Consider the following 25,776-nt stretch of genomic DNA (forward strand, 5'->3'; position numbering starts at 1 on the left):
AAGTGAGATGAGAGAGATCTTTATCTCTGTTGTTAGGTAGTCATTTTCTGGATGTCTGGAATGGTAGTGGAGCCACCCAGCTATTGGACTCTTCCATGTAGAATTCCATATCCATAATTCTCAAGAACTCTCTGTCTTCTACTTAATGAGTTGGTTTGTCGTCATCTTTTCTTACTTGGAACATTGATTTTTCCAATATTTTCTCCTAAATCTGGTGGAGAGGTGTCCTGACAGATGGTTGAGCCAGGTTCTGATTCTTCCTAGCTGTAAACCACCTTCATGTGCAGATGGTTATGACAAGGCTTGAATAAGGTGGTGTGCCCAATCTCCAAGATGCATGTTTTGTGGACATCTACACATGGTCTCCTTAATCTGTTAAGGCAGATGTCAGCTACTATCACCCATCCCAGGGTGAGTCAATAGGCATATGGGGCATCAAGAGGACCTGTACTTGACTCTCAAACTATGATCAATGTTGGTGCATCTCTTCCCAACAATAGTAAGATCTTGGCATGTGGATGCAAAGGCTGCAGATATTCCGCTATAGTTTGGAGATGACGATGGTGTTACACAACCTCTGGTGTGGGAATTCATTCTCAGTTATCTGGTATCTATTTACATTCATTAAGAGTCAGTAGATGGGTCTTGTTGCAACCATCTATTGCTTCTATCATGTAGCAACTGTTAGAAGCAAGATAGTGGGCTAGATAGACCATTGGTCTGGCCTAGTATGGCTATTCTTATGATCTTCCCTTCCTCCTTGTCCTCTCTGTACAGGTCTTGATACTGTAGGGATACAAGCTCCTTGGTCAAAGAACTCTATCCTTGCCAAGGACTAGTTACTCTGCTCATCTATGATGACATACATCTTTACTGCCTTTTTTGGTTGCTCTTTTGGATATACATTAGCTACACATATCCTGGTGCAGGACCATCCACTACGGCCTTCTCCGCACACTTGTGTACAGTTTGTGTTAACGTTCGGTGATGCCACTTGTTCCACCTCCTTCTCCACGCTGTGGCTTGATTCTGAGGCTGGTGTTCCTTTAGAAGTAGGCTTACTATTGTCAGGGTGTAAGGCACTGCCATGCTGGTCACTATTGCACTCCATACTGTTTTACAGTCTTTAGACATGTGCTTGGAGGAACAGCAATATTTGTGGCAGATGCTGTACTTTTTCAACAGATCTTTAGGTTAAGGGTTTCTCCATAAATATTCTACATTTCTTGAAAGGATGAGGTTTCTTATGTATAGGTCAATGTCTCTCAGGATTCTCTACTTTGTCTGTAGTATGGGGACAATCAGTTGGTGGGATTGCTGTGGATGAAACATCCATCATATATACAGCTATAAGCTTCTTGGTGTTGTTGTACTTCTTGACCGGCCTTTCACTTGGGAAGTAGCCTGTCTTGTCTACTTTAGGTACATCAAACATGAAGTTGCAGTCATTCCTCCTCTTTGCCAAATCTTGAATGAACTGAGGGAGGAAACTTCTCTTGGTGATTGTCTTTATCCTTGGTGTCTACTGATGACCACTTTTCTCTTATGTCATACAGCAGCTTTGATATAATCTCATTTATGTTCAAACTGTATCCAAGCAGTATAGACCAGGAAGGTTCAAATCAGACTGGAGTGCTTCCAGCTCCTCTAGAAGATTTCCTAATTCTTGTAATTATCTCTGTCACTTTTGGATAACTTCTTAATCTTTTTATCAGTTCCTGTTGGATAGCTTCTGGGCTGCCATAGCACTGGTCAAGTCTATACCACATTTCTAACAAAAACCTCTTAAGGGGTCCTGCAGATATGCATCTGATATTCACTGCACATGTTTGGCTGACTCTGTTCCCAGCCATTTTATTATCAGACTCATTTCTTGGTTAGGGGTAGGCTTCATGATTGCCATGGCCTCTTTAAAGATAGATTTCCATCTTCTATACTTTTCTGGGCAGTCATTGAACTGAGTAAGCCCCATGTTCACCATCTTTTTGTGAGCCATGTATGTTGCTAGATCTTCTGTCTCTGAAGTCTCTAGCACACTGGCAATAAGTGCCTGTGGCTGGCTGTGTGCCAGAGTTTGTCTAAAGTCAGGCATGGAGTGCAGCTGGTGAAGTGGCTCTTGCTTAACCATAGGGTGCTTTGCTAGGTGTAACTACTCAACTTTTACCTGAGCCCAGTTTCTGGGTGGTGCCAGAGTCTGTGGTTGAAATGAAGCATTTTCTTTAGTGTGGTTTCCTGGAGCAAGAGCCAGTGATAGTACATCCATATGCTTGCGAGCGTGTGTATCACTATGGTGGCAGTTTGCCTCCTTTACGTTAGGCTTGCAGATTTTTGGTGAGCGAGACTCTGGTGTAGAAGAACATGATGGCCTAGAATTTGATGACTCTTCTGAGTCAGACTGTGACTGTGTGCTTTTGTGAGCGTTATTCTGCTGTTTGCTGGGCAGAATCTTTGGCAACCATATAGCTTAGCTGACTTTCCCCAATATCCTGCCTTATACCCTTTTCCAGGGCCGTGGCTTCGGCCTGCATAGAAACATGTTGGCAGCTCAAGGCCAAATGGCCCATCCAGTCTGTCCATCCTCTGTAACCCCTAACTCTTCCTTTTCCTAAACAATCCCACATGCTTATCCCATGCCTTTTTAAATTCTGACACAGTCCTCAACTCCACAGTCTCCACTGGAAGGCCATTCCATGCTTCCACCTCCCTTTCTATGAAATAATACTATCTTAGATTACTCCTAAGCCTATTCCCTCTTAATTTCATCATATTCCCCCTCATTCCAGAGCTTTCCTTCAGTTGAAAAAGGCTCACTTCCTAAACATTAATGCCCTCGAGATATTTAAACATCTCTATCATGGTGGCTGCTTTTTTTTTTTCTTGCTAGAGCAGAAAAAAGGTGATGCCTAACTCTGTTTTCTTGTGTTCAGCAGTGGCAGCAGCTTTCTGCTTTTCTTCTAGTTTAAGTTTCTCAAGTTTGATGGTGGCCTCTTGTTTGCTATAAATAACATTTGATTTAGCAGCCTTGGCCTTGGCTGAGACTCAGAGAGCTGCTGCACTGGTTGCAGACTGACTGGAATGACTTGCTCTGTGTGATTTTAAAGACCTAGAACTTCAAGAACTGTGTCTGGAGCCACCAGAGTGTTGAGATTGATTCTCTCCTACAAGATCTGTGTGAGGTTTTAAGTCTTTCATAGCTTCTGCCACCATGGCTTGGCATGTAAGGCCTGTGGCCTGATGTCTCTCTCTTTGAGTCAGACTGTCTGAAGTCTACATAGAAATTGACAGTACTCTTCTGATTTCTGTTGATATTGGTTGGCTATTTGCAGCTACTCAGTGTGGCAACCATTAATCTGTAGTACACATGTCCATTTAAACTGTTTATATCAGTAGAATCCACTGAGTTATTGCAATAATTTTCACTCTTCAGAGTTAGCAAAGTTTTTTCCACTAAATCAAATTTACACTGAGGTAACAAATGAGAACCTTGAAAGTAATGCACTTGAACTGGAATATACTCTGTTATCCACACATGTGATACTTGGAGAATTTCCACCATAATCTTTATTAGAAGATCTTTTTTTTTTTTGGTGCTGACCCCCAAGGTGGACTCTAGCATGAGGTAACTGTGATTTGGATTGTTCTTCCCAACGTACATCACTTTGCATTTGGCCACATTAAGTTGCATCTGCCATTTGAATGCCCCGGCTTCAATTTTCTAAGGACTTACTGCAATTATTCATAGTCCGCATGTGTTTTAACAGCCTTAAATAGTTTTGGGTTGTCTGCAAATTTAATCATCTCACTTGTTGTCCTGAATTCCAGATCATTTATAAATATGTTAAATAGCACCGGTCCCAGAGCAGAGTCTGTAGCACTCCACTACTCAACCCTCCTCCATTGAGAGAAATGGCCATTTAAGCCTACTCTGTTTTCTATCCAATAACCAATTCTAAATCCATAACATGACATTGTCTCATTTTTACACTATCCAATAGAGGAAGCAAAATAAATAAATAAATCATCAACATATGAAAACAAATGAGCTAATGGTAACAGAATAGTACCCAAAGGCCTCATAATGACATTAAATAAAATAGGAGAGAGTGACAACCCCTGTGGTACACCACATACCGGAGTCCAAGATTTAAATTTTTTTCCCATTTTTCACAACAAAGCAACTATGATTTTTTTAAATCCTGAAACCAGGTATATATTGTATAAAAAATTCCAAATTCCTTGAGGTTTGCAAGTAGAATGGAATAATCCAGAGTATAAGATGCCCCTGAGATATCAAACTGAGGGGGTCTTTTGCAAAGGTGTGCTAGCTGTTTTAGTGTGCTCTAATGATTAGCGCGTGCTAAACACTAGATACGCCTGTAAAAATATATGGGCATCTCTAATGTTTAGCGCAAGCTTATTTTTAGCATGCACTAAAAAAAGAAATTCTAACCTTAGTAAACAGAATAAGTAATGATTCAGTACTGTGGTTGCCTCTAAACCCAAATTGAGAATCACAAAGTAATGAGAATTTCTCCAAATAACAGGTCAATCTTGCTCCAACAATAGCTTCTATCAATTTAGCAAATAGAGGTATACTTGCAATTGGTCTAAAGCTAGCAGGTTTGAACATATCCAAGATATTAGATTTTGGAATTGGTCTAAGTGCTATTTGTATTAACTCAAATGGAAAAACAAAAAACATTTGCAACATAGAATTAACTAAAATAGCTATCCAGGATATAAATTGAGGAGTAGAATGTTTTAACAAATATGATGGACAATGGTCCAGTACACCATGAGGCACATTTTCAAAAAAGTATCCAAAAACTGTCATAAAACACCATTTGGATAGATTTCTTCTCAAAACGTCCAAATCGGTATTTTTGAAACCTATTTTGCATACATCTATCTAAGCATTTCATCTGCAGTGCATCCAAATCACAAGAGAGTGTGTCAGGGCATTTTGATAGTGGGCTTAGGGTGAGTCTAACGCTTGGACATTTTACAGCCATAATAGAACAAAACCAAAATGTCTAGGGTGAAAACGTCAGTGTTTTGGTCTAGACTTGTTTTTCTAATGAATAAGACACAAAAAGGTGCCCTAAATGACCATATGACCACTGAAGGGATTCAGGAATGACCCCCTCTTTCTCCTCTAGTGGCTATTGACCCCTTCCCACCACCCAAAAATGTGAACAAAAATAGTACTCATCAGCCTCTATGATAGCACTCAGATGTTATAGCCAGGTCTATAAGACCAGCATGCAGGTTCCTGGAGTAGTGTAGTGGGCGCAGTGCACTGTAGACAGGTGGACCCCGGCCCATATATCCCCCTACTTGTTACACTTGTGTTTTAAATTTTGAGCCCCCCAAAACTGACCAGAAACCCACCATACCCACATATAGGTGCCCCCTTTACTCACAAGGGCTATTATAGTGGTGTACAGTTGGGAGTAGTGGGTTCTGGAGGGCTCAGCAGAACAGATAAGGAAGCAATGGTGAAATATGTACTCGGGAGCATTTATTTGAAGTCCACAGCAGTGCCCCCTAGGGTGCCCCATTGCTTCCTGGGATGTCTGTGTTACCAGTCTGCTAAAAATGCTGGCCACCCCTACATACCAATGGTTTGATTTTCTATGTTTTTCATTTGTTTGTTTGTTTTTTTTAAATGGCCTGAAAAGATACATGCACAGCGCAGTATCTCTCCACACTCGTCCTTCCCTACACCCCTTCCCGTGCACTTCGCTCCATGGATAAATCCTTCTTATTACTACTACTACTACTACTACTATTTAGCATTTCTATAGCGCTACAAAGCGTACGCAGTGCTGCACAAACATAGAAGAAAGACAGTCCCTACTCAAAGAGCTTACAATCTAGTAGATCTGTTCCCTTCTCCACTCCTGACAACTCCAGACTTTGCGCCTTCTGTCTCGCTGCACCCTACGCCTGGCATAAACTTCCTGAGCCCATACGTCTTGCCCCATCCTTGGCCACCTTTAAATCTAGACTGAAAGCCCACCTCTTTAACATTGCTTTTGACTCATAACCACTTGTAACCACTCGCCTCCACCTACCCTCCTCTCCTCCTTCCTTTACACATTAATTGATTTGATTTGCTTACTTTATTTTTTGTCTATTAGATTGTAAGCTCTTTGAGCAGGGACTGTCTTTCTTCTATGTTTGTGCAGCGCTGTGTACGCCTTGTAGCGCTATAGAAATGCTAAATAGTAGTAGTAGTAGTAGCGCATAAAATCTTGTTAGTGCAAAACGTCCAAAATCTGACTTAAACGTTATATTGAAAATGCTTCTATGTGTATTAGAAAAGTTATGAACTAATGAGGTAATTTCTGCACAAGAAACTGAATCAAAATGGGACCAAACTTGTCTTCAAAAACGTGACTAATTATATCACCTAATAATAGATCTTCCTTTGGCAATAAAGATGATTGTATATTTTTCAATTCTGCCTTACCTTGTTAACCTTTGAAGAAAAAAAGTCAGGAAGAGAGTGAGCATGTGTCTTTGTAATAACAGTATCACTTGGTCTGGGAGGACAAATTAGATTATTGTCTGAAAATGTACCTTTGCAGACAGTGGAGAAGAATCTATAATACTAGCATAAGAGCTCTTTAATTTAGTCACATCAAATTTATACACATCATCATTAATTTCCAAGATTGCTTGATATCTTCATTATTGGATTTTTGCCATGATCTTTCTACACAATGATAACTAGGATCAGTGCATTTTATTGCACTGCTCTGTTCCTCTAGAATGCTCTTCTAGCCTTTATCCGTTTAGAACTTTCCAATCCAAAATTTTGCATGGTGGTAACGACCCATCTATTTCAGAAGGCCTTTCCAACCCTGGCTGGAGATAATGTCATTGCATGATTACACAATCCCAGTTAACTGTCTATTTTGAATGCTATGATTATGATTGCATGAGCTGAACACATGACATATGCAATTTTATGTGTTGGACTGTTTCTCTGATTTATGGTGTTTTGATTGATTACCTCTTTCCTATTCTAGTTGGTGTTCCTTTCTATTCCTTCTTTAATATGTACACTGCCTTGTAATGCCTTCAGAAAAGGTGGAATATTAATTGTAATAAACCATATCCATTATAAGATCCCACAATGATTAAAATCACCACCTATAATTTTGGGACTAGCTCCATATTCACTCAAGGATATTAAACTCTGAAGAGGTTGTTGTTACAGTATAGACAGTCATAAGCAGATAATCTCAACCCTTGTGTTGTCCATCGCTAATAATCAGTGCCCATCTGTGTCAGTACATTGATGTTTTACAGGTAAATTGTGGTGCAGGCCAGAAGCAAATAAAAGGTGTGCCTTTCTATTTTTGCCACTGATGCTGAAAATATATGATTGGAAATTCCGTTGATTTTTAAAATAGTGCTTACTATGCAGGGTAGATGTGTTTTTTTTACAACATCCAAATATCAGTATACTCCTTCCTGAGATATTGAATAAATTTTTCCCACTTATCAATGAGGTTAAATCCATTGAGAAAGAGGGCCTTAAGTTACAGGGTTCGACTAGCCATAGCCAACAGTTCAATCCAATAAATTCAGATGACGGTCTCCAAGTATAGGAAACAAAATATCATATCATTCTGAAAACAAATTTGGACATCGCTATACAACATGAACAAAACAACAACCTGAAAAATAAGCAGGCTGACCTTTGGCCTGCATTAGTAAAACTAGTGGTCCTTTCTCAGAGCCTTGACATACTGCTGAGGGCCTCAAATCAAAACAATGTAAGCACAACTCAGATTCTCTCACCTAGCCCCTTCCCCTCAATCCCAACACATTGAACTATCCCTCCACCTGCACACTTCACTCCTTCCTCAGCCCCCAGCCCAAACCAGCCATACACTGAAACAACCTTATTCTTCAATTTTTCCAACAATTCACTCCCCCCTCCATATACTCCTCATTGAATTCTTGCCTTCACACTCATACTTAATGGTCAAATCATACTTAATAGTCAAAGACAGCATAGTGATCATATCTCTGACTGTTGCCAGGGGTGGGGGTGGTGCCAGTTTACCAATTCTGTCCATTTAAATGGTGGCCAAGGAGCAAAGTAAATCTAACTATACTATACAGATGTTGGGGTGAACCAGTCCAGTTTTGCAGCTGTTTCATACATTCCACCAATGGAGCATCGATGCATCTGTGTAGGTCACAGTTGTATTAAGATAGGTCTCTCGCACTTGTGCTGGATAGAAAATGCCAAAAATGAACCCCCGAGTCTTTCAATTTGAGTCTCAGAGCCAGGAACTGCTGGCATCTCAGTGCAGTAGTCTGTGTTGTCTACTTTCATCCAACAGCAATAATTTGGTCTTCATTGTATTGACAATTTCCAGTATCTGGGGGTAGTGAAATAATTTCACAACTACCAGATCAGGTTTCTTGGAAGCTGGAAGTGCCCAGAATGGACTCAGTGGGCCTGCTCTATCTCTAGCGATGTGGTAGAATGATACTAAGTAAGGGAGGGAGCAGATTCTCCAGAAATCTAAGCATATCATAACCCTCTACTCCTGTCACACCCAAAATTCCTATATTTCTGCAATTAGCCATATCTTTGATTTCTTTTTACATTCTGGCAATCTTGTCTGCATTTAGCTTAATTTGTGGTACATTGCGTTGCCACACTTCCATATCTCCATAGAGACAAGCTGCTCTTGCCACCTGGTGAACTTGGCTAAGAGGTTTTCCAGGTCTGCCTACACTTTCCATATGGCATCCAATTGCAGCTACATCATACTTTTAAGTGCCAGCTTTACAGTCATCATTGGTTGAGGTGTTTTTCATTGGGTTGTTTCTTAGATGCCACCATCTTTTCCAGGGTTGAAGGGTTGGTTTTGTGTCAACTGAGCCATGGAGAAATTTTTGGTTTTCTTCCTTCAGATTTTAGTTTGAATGTTTCAGTTAGAATTGAAGCAAAATCACTCAACATCTACGTTTGAACAAGTACAGCTCTTGAGTGCCCCCCCCCCCCCCAGTTTTTGTGTTTGTGTGGTACATTTTTTTTTTAATTTCAACTAGTAAATTCATACTTAATATCTTAATTTGAATACCCTGAACAATTTGTGGAGACATAAGGAGAATGTACAAATCTTTATTTTCTTTTCAGGGACTAAACAATGTAATTGCTATAGATTTTGATTATAGAGAAGAGTTTATCTATTGGATTGATTCCAGCACACCAAATGGCAGCAGGATAAATAGAATGTATCTGAATGGAAGTGACATGAAGGTAAGTGGAGTCTTATAATGATAGAATCTGTAGAATAATGTAATCAGAATGGCTGAATTGATTTAAAATAAACATTATTTTGATTGCAATGATCCAGCTTGTATACGGATTTAGACTAGTTTGGTTGACACATCTGCAAATTATGAACAGACATATACCACTTAAAAAAACACAAGACTTTTGGAGGGTTTCATAAGCACATAAGAATAGCCATACTAGGTCAGACCAGTGGTTCGTCTAGCTCAGTATCCTGTTTCCAACAGTGGCCAATCCAGGTCACAAGTACCTGGCAGAAATCCAAATTGTGGCAACATTCCATACTATAAATCCCAGGGCAAGCAGTTGCTTCCCATGTCTGTCTCAATAGCAGACTATGGACTTTTCTTCTAGGAATTTGTCCAACCCTTTTTTAAACCCAGATATGCTAACCACTGTTATCATATCCTCCAGCAATGAGTTCCACAACTTAATTATTCATTGAGTGAAAAAATACTTCCTCCTATTTGTTTTAAAACTATTTCCATGTAACATCATTGAGTGTTTCCTAGTCTTTGTACTTTTTGAAAGAGTAAAATATAGATTCACTTCTACTTGTTCTACACCACTCAGGATCATGTAGACCTCAATCATATCCCCATTCAGCTGTCTCTTTTCAAAGCTGAAGAGCCCTAACCTCTTTACCCTTTTCTCATATGAGAGAAGTTACAAAACTTTTATCATTTTGGTTGCTCTTCTTTGAACCTTTTCTAAATAAACTATCCTTCCAAAGATGTCTCTAGAAACCTTTGAAACTGTTAGATCATGTTAAAGAATTGTGGCTTGCTGACATTCTATTTTGTCTCCCAAATGCTATAGCTTTTATCAGTATACAACATATACATATGCCCACTAGGGACAGAGAATGTATTTTTTGAAGAGCATGAGGGCATGGAGTGGAAAATGGCCAGGGAAGGGAAGAGAAGGGCTCATTCGGGGTGGCCTGAGTCTGTCCATAGGGGTGCTCGCCGTAGATTCTGGTCCCCAAGGATCCACCATGTTAGGGAAAGCAGTTGGTCACCTTCCTCAGAGGAAATAGTGAGAGCCAAAGACTACAATTCCCAGCAGCCCCTGAGGGAGACACAGAGTAGAGCCAGGGACTACAATTCCCAGCAGCCCTGAGGGAGACACAGAGTAGAGCAAGTAAGGATTATTCACACTACCAGTCCCAGAGGGCTAAGGGGAAGGAGGAGACTCTGAGTAAGTACAATCAGGGGAATGAAGAGCAGTTGGGAGGGGGCAGAGTAGAAGAGCCCATGGATTGGCAATCATGGGATGGTGGGGAGAAAGAGAGAGAGGAGAACCTGGAAGAGGAACCCATGGATATCTCAGCTCTTGGCAAAGCAAAAGGTAGAGAGTTAAGGGGGCAGATGGCAGCTTGGTTCTCTGGCTTGATGCAGGGGGGAGGGGCAGAAGGTGGCTGCATCAGAGGAGGAATTAAGGAACAAATGTTTTAACCTGGGTCAAGTGGGAGGTTGTCAGGAGTTGGTGCTGACAGTGAAAGGGTGGGACCCTTATATTCCCCGGGCCTGGTAATAGGTGGATAGGGGAAGAAAAGGTTGAAGCGGAAAAGTGAACTGTTTAAATTGGGGGTTTGTGCTGTGATAAAAGTGAACTGTTTAAATCGGGGTTTGTGCTGCAACACTGACTCCCTAATCATGGAAGTTGAAGGGACCTGAGAGAAAAGGGGGGGAGAGAAGGGAGCACTCAGAGACTCTCCTTCCCTTCCGTAGGAAAGGGGGAGAGAGAGGGATTGTTTCAGAGGGAGTTTAGAGCTGAGTGGAGGAAGTGGAGGTGGAATCCGGGAAGCACTGAGGGGCCACACCCACCTAGGAGCCTTAGTCCCAAGCAGGGGACAACTAAGGGTAAAAACCTCCAGACTGTAAAAGTGAAGAGGTTGAGTGAGATAGCCCTGACTGGTGGATTACAATATAGCTCTCCCTGTGGTCCGGTGGATTGCAAAGGACCTTGTGGAATTCCAAACCCCAGAACGCAGAGGGTAAAAAGAAAACTTCCAGACTGTAAAAGTGCAGAGATCAAGCAGGGCAGGACACAGGCTGTGGGGGCCCTATCACGCTCCTCCATGGCTGGGAGCTTTACAATTTGTATATAATATGTAAACTGCTTTGGTTATTCCACAGAAAGGCAGTATATCAAATGCTTTAACCTTACTCTTCCCTTACCCTTACATTTTCAGTCAAATGAATACAACGATAATTTTAAACTTCTTACATGAATAACTGAGTATGATTTCATATTTAAAATCCAACAAACAATAAAACAAGTTAAGTTATTTCCAAATTGCTAGTTAAATGAATCTCGATATGCTTTTCATTCTGATGCTCTACTATAAAGCAGTAATAAAATGCCTATACATACAAATAGCAATTAGAATATACATAGCAAAACCTATAAAAGCAATTCTATGATCTGGGTGCCTGCATTTATGTGTCCCTTGAGCACATAAATCTATAGAATGCTAGCATTTATGTGCATCAAAAGGCCTTGTAACTCATGCAGACACAGTCAGCTGTTTGCTGCAGGACACTTGGCAATACGGATGAGTGGCTAGTTTCTGGGACTCTGCTGCTGACTACAAAGAAGTTATCTGATGCTGCATCCTTTGTGCCATCTAGCAGCCTGTAGAGCTTCCAAAAGTAGACCTTCTATCATGTGCGAAGATCTGATTGGCTACAGTAGAGTAAAGAGGGGAGACACAAAATGAGGATAAGAAGATAATGCTTCTCCTTCTTCTTCACATCACAGTCATCTTGATTTGCCCACCCACCTACCCTACCCTGTTCAAATTAAATGTGTTTAGTAAATAGGGTGTTTTTTGTTTGTGATAGATTTGTTTGGCTTCATCAGCACAATTGCTGATATAATTAAATATTTACTTATGTGATGAAGGTTGCGTACTATTGCCTTTTTCTTTTGTCAGTTATCAAGATCACGTGTTGCAGTTTTCAGAAGGTGAAGGTCATTTTCATTAAGGAAAAGAGGGTGGTCCCTTTGCCCCTATATTCCCAATCATGGTATTGGCTAAGATCAAAGATCTCACTGGTACAGCTAGGATAGTCTATCACCTCAGCTGCAAGACCTCTGCAACAACAGGCCAGTGATCCCCAATGCAATTGTACATGGCACAGAGGGCTGGCAGTCTTTTTGAGCAGAAGAGAATGCCTGATGGAGCCCAGTGAAGCTATCACCTGGTTGAATCACAATGTAATAAGGCTAATATGTTCTAAAACTTGTTTTCCCCACATAAGGATAAGCTGTCTACTGTGAGGACCAAGGCATCATCTTGTGTAAAATATCTCCTGACCTCTATTTTGTATTTTATTTTCTGGTGTGATCTAAAATCATACCTTACTCTTAGTTTGTTGTGTTGGTATGTGCTTTTTGTATTTATGGAGAGTGATACCTTTTATAAAACCTTGATTGCATCATGATAGTCAAAGTAAGGCAATAATAATAATAATAATAATAATAATAATAATAATAGCAATCAGAAAACAAAGAGGGGCATAATCGAAAGGGACGCCCAAGTTTTGTTGAGGACATCCTCGCCAAACGTCCCGATGGCGGGGCGGGGAAACCCGTATTATCAAAACAAGATGGGCGTCCTTAGAGATGGTCATCCCTAGACTTGGTCGTTTCTGATTTTTGGCGATAATGAAAACCAAGGGCGCCCATCTCAAAAATAACTAAATTCAAGCCCTTTGGTCATGGGAGGAGCCAGCATTCTTAGTGCACTGGTCCCCCTTACATGCCAGGACACCAACCGGGCACCCTAGGGGGCACTTCAGTGGACTTCAGAAATTGCTCCCAGGTACTTAGCTCCCTTACCTTGTGTGCTGAGCCCCCCAACCCCCCTTAAAACCCGCTACCCCCAACTGTACACCACTACCATAGCCCTTACAGGTAAGGGGGACACCTAGATGTGGGTACAGTGGGTTTGTGGTGGGTTTTGGAGGGCTCACTGTTTCCTCCACAAACGTAACAGGTGGGAGGGATGAGCCTGGGTCCACCTGTCTGAAGTGCACTGCACCCACTAAAACTGCACCCACTAAAACTGCATACTAATGTGATGGACCGGAGTATGACATCTGAGGCTGGAAAAAAATATTTTGAAAGATATTTTTTGAGGGTGGGAGGGGGTTAGTGACCACTGGGGGGGTAAGGGGAGGTCATCCCTGATTTTCTACGGTGGTCATCTGGTCATTTTGGGCACCTTTTTGTGCCTTGGTCGTAAGAAAAACACGACCAGTAAAGTCGTCCAAGTGCTCATCAGGGACGCCCTTTTTTTCCATTATGGGTCAAGGACATCCATGTGTTAGGCACGCCCAAATCCCCCTTTCGCCATGCCTCCGATACGCCCCCTTGAACTTTGGCCATCCCTGCGACGGAAATCAGTTGGGAACATCCAAAATCGGTTTTTGATTATACCAATTTGGACGACCCTGTGAGAAAGATGCCCATCTTCCGATTTGTGTCAAAAGATGGGTGTCCTTCCCTTTGGAAATTGAGCCTGATAGTAACATAGTAAATGATGGCAGATAAAGACCTGAATGATCCATCCAGAAAAGAGTGATACATTTAAAGTTTTTAGAAAATGGTTCAAAGAAGTTAGCTTTAGGATATAAAATTCAGGGGCTCTTTTACTAACCTGCAGTAAAAAGTGGCCTACAGTAGTTTGGATGTTTGAAATTGGTACGCACTGAGCCATTTTTTTAATGCAGCTGGGTGAAAAAGACTTTTTTTTAATTGGGCCAGTAAATGGCCATGAACTAAAATGAAAAATAGCATGTGGCTATTTACTGCCTGAGCCCATACCTCCACCCATTGACCTAGCAATAAGGTCTCACAGGCTACTCGTTCGGTAATCATGCAGTGTGTGCTAATGTGGCTGCACTGTCGATTACCGCCAGGAACGCCCCCTGTGGTAGAAATTAGAAAAATATTTTCTACCATGGGAAACAGCGTGTGCCAACTTCAAAATTATCGCCAGGTGCTAGCGCTACCCAGAAGGCAGTGCTATTAGCCCTTCCACAATTTAGTAAAAAGGGCCCCTTAGAAAAGTATTGTCAGAACTGCAGTGCCAGAAATGCCTATTTATTCTAAATCTAATGCAGCTAAGCATCCTAATACTTTCAACAATTTTTCATCTTATTCTGAATGTTGTATGCCTTTTTACTGTCAATTCTCCTAGGTAGTGCATACTACAGCAGTACCCAATTCACTAGCAGTTGACTGGATTGGAAAGAATATTTATTGGACTGACACAGAAAAAAGGATAATTGAAGTGTCAAAGCTCAATGGTCTATATCCTACCATTCTTGTGAGCAAAAGATTGAAGTTTCCTAGAGATTTATCTTTGGATCCTCAGACTGGGTATGCTGAAATTTTCATCTATATAATCAGAATGAATGTAGATAATGTCTAATATTAAAACAAAATTAAGTGTACCATATAAGCACATTTGAAATCTAGGGCCTGTTTATTAAGCTGCCCGGTAGGCGCGCTAATGTTTTTAGCATGCACTAAAAATTAGCATGTGCTAATGCTAGAGACACACATAGGAATATATGGGTGTTTCTAACATTAGCGTGTAGTAATTTTTAGCATGTGCTAAAAACGCTAGAGAACCTTACTAAACAGGGTCCCTAATGTACTACATATTTCTTGATGTCTTAATTTCCAACCAGTATTTAACTAAGGCAGCTGTGATCTCGGCCTTCCTCTATTCCACAATGAGACTCCAGTGTTATTGAAGATTGCAATTTTATTGTAAATGCCATAGCATCTCACAGAAAAATGGTCAATTGATATCTCTCTGTGGTATAACACACAATTTAAGATGCAAAATTCCTATATCAATTGGAAAATATGGGAAAAAGCTGGAATATGGTCTGTCTCAGAACTTCTGAAAAAAGGGCATTTTTATTCCATTTGACTCTCTTGTGCATCTGTACAATCTTCCATGTTCAGAGCAATCTAACTGGATCTTTATCTCTCAGCTCATCTCAAAATTAGTATACATTACTAATGAGAACAAACCCTAGGCCTTTCTGATGACATCATAATTTGGATTCTGGGACAAATAGTTAGTATACTCCCTTTTGACAATCATTCATCAATATTCTATACAATTATTATCCTTAAATCCTTATGCCTAGTTCTTAAACTGCCTGAAAAGCATAATAGATTGTTCAACATTATGATGGTTACAGCTCTACTCAAACTTTGGAAGGATAATTCAAAACTTCACTTCCATGAATGGTGGTCTCAAATCTACGTGGTTAAAAAATATGAAGCTGTAAATTCCATCCAATTACACAATTTTACATACATTCAGAAAATATGGTCTCTTTTAGACGACTATTGCAATCATTTTAATCTTTAATATGTGATACAACATTTCTACGGTTACCCTGATTTCCTAATGTATAATCAGACTGTCGATGGTGATGTGTTCCTCCTAATCTTGTTACCCTGTTTATTGCTTACATGTTTACTGTTTGTTGTTATTCTACTAATGTACTTATAGTCATCTCAAAGAGATATCTGAACTTTTTTACTTTACATAACAAAATTCTCTGTTACCTATTACTATGTAAGCCGCATTGAGCCTGCTTTTAGTGGGAAAGTGCGGGATACAAATATAATAAATAAATAAATAAATAAATTTACTCTGTGTTATTATTACATTTGTTGTAACTATGAAATTTCAATAAAAAGAACGTTAAAAAATATTTTATTTTTTAGCGTAGAGGGGGCATGTTTGGTGTCAGAGAGGGGGCATTTATATGCTAATCAGTTAGTACATTTACATGACCATGCACTAACTGATTAGTGCTGCATTGGCATATGAGCCCTTATTGCCTACAGAATAGGTGGTAGTAGGTGCTAATGCGCTAATATTTTTTTAATGGCTGTACTCTAAAGGCAAAATTAGTACATGGCCATTAATTTAAAAAAATAGTAAATCGGCCATTTACCAGCTGCTGTAAAAATGACCTTAGCATGCAGGAAAGGCTGGCGTAAATGTGCAGTAAGGCCACTTTTTACTGCAGCTTAGTAAAAGGACCCCTTTCAGAGTTATGCTCATAAATTTTGAAAATTTACTAAGGCTGAGTGCATATATATTTTTTACTCAAAATTTCACTAAACTCTTAAATTTAGGGGCATACAAAATAGGTGGTAACAGGGACAGATTTAGCCAAGGAAAAGAAGTTAGGAGCTTAGCTCTGATTTTCAGCACTAGGCTCATAAATTAGACTCATAAATGTAGGCAAACAAATGGCAGGGTTAAATTTATGAACATAACTTTTAAACTCCTATATTATAATGAATTTTCAGATGAAAACTTATGCTCCTACATTTCAGGGTAAATAGGGCACACATTTATGCAAATAGGACCCAATTCTTTATATGGCACCTTGAAAATTGGCGCCAACAATTTCCACCAAGGAGTATTCTGTAAACCACACAACTTTAGGTGCAGTTTATAGAATACACCTAGAACCCTTATGCATGCCTAAACCTGGTCGATGGAATTTATGCCAAGTAAAGCCTGGTGTAAATACCAGTGCCTAAGTTAGGTGTGGTGAAGGGGTACTCTATAATCACACACATATTTTTGTAATGCCTACAATCTGCCCATTCTACGAGCACCACTTTATAGAATATGCCTAGCATGTTGTGAGCATAAATTGTAATTAAAACCAATTAGTGCCAATAATTGACTGTTAAGAAGCAATTATCAGTACTGATTGGCTTATTAACTAATTAAATTACATGCACAAATACAGAGTACACCTGAATTTGCACACACAATTTTGGTCACGCTATATAGAATCTAGGAAATAATCCATACAATTGTGTAAATCCTGCTTATAAGTAATGATGCATGATTTCATTGGAAAAAAACCCAAACAGTTAATAAAATTACGAGAACACTTTTTTCATAAAATTTCATACAACTAATAAACTGAAATAAAGGCCATAAAAAATATATACAGTATACTGGTTAATATTCAGCCAGCGGCAGGCAGCACTGTTTCCTCCAAGCTGAGCAGGAGTCTTCCAACTGTACTGCTGCCAATGTGTGTGTGTGTGGGGGGGGGGGGGGGGGGGGGGGGCTTCATTACTGTGTTTTCAATTACTGGAGTTCTATAGAACTTGCCTGTCCCTCACTATTGAAAATGTGATAGTGAAACAACACCTCCCATTGGCAGAACTATAGGTGGAGCACTCCTGCTCAGCTTAGAGGGAACAGTGGCAGTCAGCGTATTTTTAAACACTGACCACTGTGGGCAGAATTAGCCCTGGATAGTCAGTGCTGGTTCCATTGACACTGAATATATGAGGCTAATTTATATTACCCTGGCTACCGGAGCTTATACGGGTCCCAGCTGTATTTTTCAAGGACACAGAAACAGAGAAAAATGTAGGAAGAAAAAGACCATATAGCCTATTCATTCTGCCCATTCATTCCTTCTACTCTTCCTATCACTCCCATAGAGATCCTATGTACTTGTTCCAAGCTCTCTTGAAATCAGATATTGTTTTGGTATACACCATTTCCACTGGGAGGCCGTTCCACGAATTCACCACCCGTTCCGTGAAGAAGTGTTTCCTATGGTTACTTCTGAGTCTATCCCTTTCACTTTCATCCTATGCCCCATCATTCCAGAGCTTGCTTTTAGTTGAAAGAGACTCACCTCCTCTGCATTTATGTTGCATAGGTATTTAAATGTCTATCATATCTCTTCTCTCCTGCCTTACTTCCAAAGTTTGTCCCCATATACTTTATGATGAAGACCACTGACCATTTTAGTAGCTACCCTCTGTACTGACTCCATGCTGTTTATATATTTTTGAAGGTGTGGTCTCCAGAATTGTATAAAGTATTCTAAATGAGGTCTCACCAGAGTCTTATACAGGGGCTTCGTCACCTCCTTTTTTCTACTGGCTATTCCTCTTCTTGTGCACCAAAAGCATCCTTCTAGATTTTGCCATCACCTTTTCTACCTAGTAGGCCACGATAAGATCATGATATACAATCGCACCCAAGTCTTGCTCCTCTTTTGTGCACATAAGTTCTTCACCCCCTAAACTGTACTGTTCCCTTGGATTTTTGCAGCCCAAATGCGTGACCTTGCATTTTTTGACATTAGTTGCTAAATTCCAGACCATTCCTCTAGCTTCCTTTCTCATATTATCCCTACCAAAGGTCTATGGTAGTGGTGTACAGTTGGGGGTAGTGGGTTTTGGGGGGGATTTGGGGGGGCTCAGCACCCAAGGGAAGGGAGCTATGTACCTGGGAGCAATTAATGAAGTCCACTGCAGTGCACTACAAATGCTGGCTCCTCCCATGACCAAGTGGCTTGGATTTGGCCAGTTTTAAGATGGGCGTCCTTGGTTTCCATTATCAGCTCAGAGGGGGGGGGTGCTCCCTGCCAGCTCCCCCCCTCAGCAAATCGACACCCCCCCTCCCGATCAGGTCCCGCACCCTACCTTTAAAAAAAATATCGGGAGGCAAGGCGCAGTGTCTCGCGCCTGCCCTGCACGTAAAAGAAATGTGGACCGTCGGGTCTTCCCTCGCTCTATCTGTCCCGCCCTCCGCTGACGCAACTTCCTATTTCCGCAAGGGCAGGACAGACACAGCGAGAGAAGGCCCGACAGTCCACATTTCTTTTACGTGCAGGGCAGGCGCGAGGCGCTGCGCCTCGCCTTCCGATATTATTTTTAAAGGTAGGGTGCGGGAGCTGGTCGGGGGGGGAGGGGGTACAACGACGAACCACCCCGCCCCGGGTGGCAGCCCTCCCTGCTACTCCACTGATCATGTCTTAATGTCAAACAAGTTCATTTTGTATATTTTTTATAGTTATCAATTCAAAAAGTTCAAATATTGCAATTCAACATTAGTGCACAGCCATTACGATAAAAATGTAAAAAATCAGGCTGCTTATGGCCATGGTAAAATGGCCTTAGCATGTGGAAAAGACTCGCTTAAGGATGCACTAAGGCCTATTTTTACTGCAACTTAGTAAAAAGTAATTTTTTCCTTCATTCTTTTCTATGAGAAAAGAAAGGAATTGATAAATGAGGCTTGTATGGCGGGGTCTTTTATTTAATGGCTGGCATCAAACTAAAGGCAATCCCTGACAAGTGGGTACAGCAGGGATATTATACACTTTCATTTTATGATGGATATTTTCTCCTTTATGCCTCACAACACTCCTTAGATAACAGCAAGTCATCATATAGTCATCGTCTGTCTGGAAAGCAGACACTATATGTCTTCTGTAATACTCACATCCAATTAGGTTGATATCTTGAAGGAATCAAACAGTGGCTTTATCAATGTCTGGAACTTAGTATTACAAATCAATATTTCTTGTCCATTTTAGGAATTAATTTATGGTGTTGTCGTAGACATTACTTAACAGAATGTGAATGACCAGATTTTATCAATCTTTTAACTAGACTAATGTTCCCATTAACAGCAATGTCTGCAGTGCTCTAAGCATTCAAGCATTCACTGAAGCACTATAATATCAGCAGGCAGAAATACCAGCTGGTCTGCTCATGGAATGTTTTTAACCCAATTGAATTGAAACTTTAGTGGCTAATGTAAAAATGTTTGTTTTACTGCGCTACATAAAATGTTTGCAACCATGCTGCACTCAGTCTAGACAGTATAGAACATTTTATCTTTGATTAGCAAGAACATTTATGTTAAAGAAACAGCAGCATTGGAAGAAGAATTTTCTTCACTTTAAGTATGTATACCATGCAGAAGTCATACAACACAGTGAATAAATTGAGTAACATATGAAAGAATAATCTGCATATAATATTTTACTTCTTAAGATATAAGTATGAACTGTATATTTTACTGATTATTGCACAGCAAAAGAAGCACAATGGGCTCTAAGAACTGGAGTGAAGAAACAGGCTTTATTAAAGGACCCAACATGGGACATATTTCAGCAATGTGCCTGCATTAGGGGTCAGGTAGATACTTTCTCCAACACCAAAAAGTGTTGCTCAGTACAATCAAGTCCAAATGGTTGGACATTGGGAGGGGCACTAGATGTGGTGTACTTGAATTTTAGCAAAGCCTTTGACACAGTTCCACACAGGTGACTGATAAATAAACTGAGTGCGCTTGGTATGGGACTTAAAGTGACTGACTGGGTTAATAACTGGTTAAATGGGAGGAGACAGAGGATAGTGGTAAATGGAGATTGCTCTGAGGAAAGAGATGCTATCAGTGGTGTGCTGCAAGGATTGATCCTCGGAATGGCCTTTTTTAACATCTTTGTAAGTGATATTGCGAAAGGGCTAACTGGTAAGGTTTCTCTCTTTGCGGATGATACCAAACTCTGTAATAGGGTGGACACCCTGGAGGGTGTGGATGGCATCAGGAAGGATCTAGTGAAGCTTGAAGAATGGTCTGATAATTGGCAACTAAGATTTAATGCTAAGAAATATAGGGTCATGCATTTGGGTTACAATAATCCAAGGGAACAGTACAGTATAGGGGGTGAAGTACTTCTGTGTAAGAAAGAAGAGCAGGACTTGAGGGTGATTATGTTTGAAGACCTTAAGGTGGCCAAGCAGATAGAAAAGGCAACGGTCAAAGCCAGAAGAATGCTTGGGTGCATAAGGAAAGGGATGACCAGCAGGAAAATAGAGGTAATAGTGCTCTTGTATAAGTCTTTGGAGTGATGCGTGCAATTCTGGAGACCGCACCTACAGAAAAATATAGACAGGATGGGGTCAGTCCAGAGAGCGACTACCAAATTTATACATGATCTTGGTCATATAACATATAGGGACAGTCTTATGGACCTCAACATGTATACGCTGGAAGAGAGGCAGGAAAGAGGGGATATGATAAAGACATTTAAATACCTCAGTGGCATTAATGTACTGGAAGCGATTCTTTACCAAATGACGGAAAACTCTGGAATGAGAGAGCATAGGATGAAGTTAAGAGGAAATAGACTTAGGAGGAATTGAAGAAAAAACTATTTCATGGAAAAGGTGGTGGATGCATGGAATGGCCTCCCGGTGGAGGTCGTGGAGATGAGGACTGTGTCAGAATTTAAGAAAGTGTGAGACAGGCCTATGGGATTCCTTAAGAAAAGGAGGAGCTAGTAAAGGCAGACTGGATGGGCCATTTGGCCCTTATCTGCTGTCATGATTCTATGTCTCTATATTCATTAAGATAATCTAGCAAATATACAAACTAAACCACTCCTTTCAGTCCACTATTATGCTCTGTTCTCACTCATGCTCAGTTCATGCATGAAAGCTGACTCTCACATATGCTCAGCAACAATTATGACGGTCATGACCCTAGTAGTAGTGTTGAAGTATTAGGGGACAGTCTTCCATATAAGTCAGTATTCAGTCAGAAATGGTCAGTCTATTTTAAACACTGACAGTTGCTGACTAAATTAGCCCCAGATATGCAGTGCTGGGACATGTGCGCCATCAGCACTGAATATCTGGGGCTAATTGTTAAAGCAGTGGCCACTGTAGATTATGCACAGCACCCACCCTTCCCAGCTCAGACAGTTGGCATGAGAAGATTTGTTTAGTTGTGTGTTGACAAGACTACTAATTATTTATTACAGACAATAAAAAAAAATTACACACTACAGTAACATCTGATAAGAGATTCCTGAGACAGCCCTTTGGCCGAAACACAGGCCTGTGTTGAGTCTGTGGATGTGAATAAAGAATTTGACTCTCAAGTATCATCCGTATGATCTTTGTCGCCTTCTCTGTGGCTGTGTGCTGTTGTTGACTGTGAATGATTTTCTATGTTTTTGGTCAGTCTGCATACTAAGATCTAATATGTGGTAAAACCTTGCATTTACTGATTAATGCATCTTGGTAAGTTTGGTGTATGGTTACTTGAAGTTAAAAGACCCTTTTGACAGGGATAACAAAGCAGTGTATAATATAATCTTTAGAATATTAGTAAGAAAACAGAATTCTATTTTGATTATAGGAAAGAAAATTAAAATAAGAGTATAGGCCAGGGGTATAAAAATCCATTCCTTGAGGTCTTCAACTCAGCCTACTTTTCAGAATTTCCACATTGAAAATATATGAGGTCTATTGGTATTTACTGCTTCTAGGGAGGACATACGATAGATTCATTGTGGAAATCCTGAAAACCAAGCTGGGTTGTGGACCTCAAGGACTGGATTTGAGGATTCCTTTTATAGGCTACACCATTCTGCTCCAAGTTGTTCCGCTTAGCCTTCATAAATTGCTATAAGCCTTCTGGAACAAAAAAGGCTTTAGAACTGACCTAACTTTTAGGAAGGGTGGCTCTGAGGCAGAGAGTTCCAGAACAGGGGAGCAGTGCAAACAAAAACGTATTTTATGGGTTGATTCTAAATTAGCATGATGCATAGGCAGTATATCTAACTGGCAATCTTGTAAGGATAAAGGGCCCTAGGCAGTTTATAACATTGGAAAGGTAAGCAGGTTCACCATTGTATAAAGCTTTGTGTGGCAAAATAATCAGGGCTTTTTTTGAGGTGGTACTTGGGGGTACTGAGTACTGACACCTCTTCCATTGTCTGCTAAAATTGACCCATTGTCCCCAAGGTTTAATGAAAGAGCTCAGGCTCTACACAAATTCTGCCTTCTCATAGATTCTGTGACTACTTTCAGGGAGCCTGGCTATTGTGGGGTTGGCCTGGCATTTGAGTACTGTCACCTTTTTCACTAGAAAAAACACACTGAAAATAATAATCTTGTAAATAGAAAGCCACTGCTGTTGTTTGAGGAGGGGAGTAGCAGAATCATGCATTGTTGCATGGGAAAGAATTGTTATTCAACAAGATAGAAACTGAGAAAACAAAATCCAAATGGTATGGTACGTCTATATTATTTTATTACTTTTTAAAGAAATTCTTAAATTAGAATTCAGATTGTTCTCTATTATATTATTAAAGGCATAAGAGTTCCATCTTAAAAGCAATTTGGGTCTTAGAACTTTAAGTAGAAGCAAATCCTATTTGATATACAAAGCTGTCTTACTCGATCATCTGCCCCTTCTTTTTGTATAAGTATAAAGCCGTGTAAAAATGGTGTGCTCTCAACAATCTCAATAATATCAAAATCCTTATGCATCCAGAAATTAGTGACCAATTATGTGAAATAGCACTGCACCAGGGTTCCAGTTGGTAACACCTGACACCAACAGTGATTAAATCCTCCAAGAAAGGACCATTCTAAAAAGGTAAATCTAAAAATAAAATGAAGTTACTCATCTGTAGCAGATGTTCTCTGAGGACAGCAGGTCTAGTATTCTCACATGTGGGTGACATCCCGACAGAGCCTCAGTGTGAATGCTACTCAATGTTAATTGCAAAAACAAAGCCTTTGGCAGGTCCACACCGCTCATGTGCGGTGCCTTCCAGCCAGCCCAAGTCACGACGGACCCTAAGTTTAATCAAAAGCATGAACAATGCAATTCCTAGGTGAGGTTGGAAGGTATGTAAGAATACTAGTCTTGTCTTCGGAGAACATCTTTTACAGGTGAGTAACTTCACTTTCTCTGAAGACAAGCAGGGCTTAGTTTCTCGCATGTGGGAATCCCTATTTCCATGGCTCACCTAAAACAACAAACAAGGCCAATAGGGTTTTGCAATGGGAAGGTCAACAGGAACCAATAACAAGCAAACCAGATCTATTATGAAGGTGCAGTCTGAAACAGAAATGAGTGGGCCTAGGAGGGTGGAGTGGGATTCTAGATGCCAAAGAAATTCTGCAGGACTGTCTGACCAAACTGGCTGTCACATTGGGTATTTTGCTGAAGGCAGTAATGAGATGTGAATGTGAAGACCATGTTGCAGCTCTGCAAATCTTCTCCATAGATCTCAAGTGGGATATTGACGCAATCATGGCTCTGACATTGTGAGCCATGATATAACCCTCAAAAATCATCCTAGCCTGGGCATAAGGGAAGGAGATGAAGTCCATTAGCCAACTGGATAAAGTGCATTTACTGATAGCTGCCCCATTCTGTTTGTGGGTCAAAAGAAACAAAAAACTGGGTGGCCTGTCTATGGGCTTTAGTCTGCTCCAGATAGAAGTCTAAAGCTTGCATGTAGTCTGAGGTGTGCAGTGCACTTTCGCCAAGATGGGCATGAGATTTTGGGAAGAATGTTGGCAGAATGATTGACTGATTAAGATGGAACTCTGAACCCACTCTGTTATGATGACATCTTGTATAAAATGGATCCACTACTAGGACCTGAAGTTCACTAACCCTGCAAGCTGAAGTGACCACCACCAAAAACAAGACCTTTCAGGTCAGGTATTTCAGATAACAGGATTCAAGTGGCTCAAATGGAGCTCTCATCAGCTGGGTGAGGATGATGTTGAGGTCTCATGGCATGGTTGGAGGTTTGATGGGGGCTTCATCAACAGCAAACCTCCCTGAGGCAAACAACTCAAGGTTGTAGAGAAATGGGCTTACCTTCTACAATGTGATGATAAGCATGGGTTCACTGAGGTGAACCCTTGCAGAGTTGTTTTTAGATCAGACTCAGAAAGGTGTAGGAGATATTCAAGCAGGTTTTGCACAGGGCAAGTGAGTGGCAAACCTCTTCCACTTAAATGTGTAACACCTCATATGGGAATCTTTCCTGGAAGCCAGCAAAATCTTGATTAAACCCTCAGGCAGCTGTAGAGATGCAAATTCTACACTCTCAACATCCAGGGTTGTGAGTCCAGAGACCTGGAGGCTGGAGTGCAGAAGAAATCCCGCATTCTGTGTGATGGGGGTCAGAAACCAATCCAATCTCCTCGGTTCTCTGGAGGACAGCTCCGGAAGAAGAAGGAAACAGATCTGCCTTGGCCAGTATGGTACAATGAAGATCATGGCCCCTCAGTCCTGTCTGAGTTTCAGCAAAGTTTTCCCTATCAGAGGGATGAGAGAATATGTGAATAGATGACTCCCCTCCCTATTTATTTATTTATTTATCTATCATTATTTTAACATTTTATACCCTGCCTAACAGTAAGTGACTTGCAATAAAAACATATATAACAATACAAAAAAAAAAGCATAACAGCAGCAAACTACCTATCTCCAAACAAAAAAAAAAGTCTGAAATGGGGAATCCTCTCTCCCATTAACCATAATTAGTTAAACATTAAAGAACACCTTCTTGAACTGACCCCAAAAGCCTATTCCATAACATGGGCCTGCCACAGAAAAGCACATACTGTTGTCTAAGTGTAATGAATAGTATTGTAGGCTGGCACAAAAAGGCACCTATCGCTGTCAGATCTAATGGTTTATATGACTGTATTACCTGCTTCAAATACAATGAGGGGAAAAAACCCAACAATCAATCCCAGCAGCAAATGATCTATATATTTATATCCAGGGAACT

General features: G+C 40.6%; 1 protein-coding gene across 1 annotated transcript in view; it reads left to right on the forward strand.

Moving 5' to 3' along the window:
- LRP1B (LDL receptor related protein 1B) overlaps nucleotides 1–25,776 on the forward strand; it is a 1,639,960-nt gene that overhangs the window by 1,234,754 nt on the left and 379,430 nt on the right. The window contains 2 exon segments of the mRNA XM_030210865.1: nucleotides 9,173–9,295; nucleotides 14,544–14,725. Coding sequence (XP_030066725.1) covers nucleotides 9,173–9,295; nucleotides 14,544–14,725 — 305 coding nt within the window.

The sequence above is a fragment of the Microcaecilia unicolor genome, chromosome 7, assembly GCF_901765095.1.
Source record: "Microcaecilia unicolor chromosome 7, aMicUni1.1, whole genome shotgun sequence".
NCBI lineage: Eukaryota > Metazoa > Chordata > Amphibia > Gymnophiona > Siphonopidae > Microcaecilia > Microcaecilia unicolor.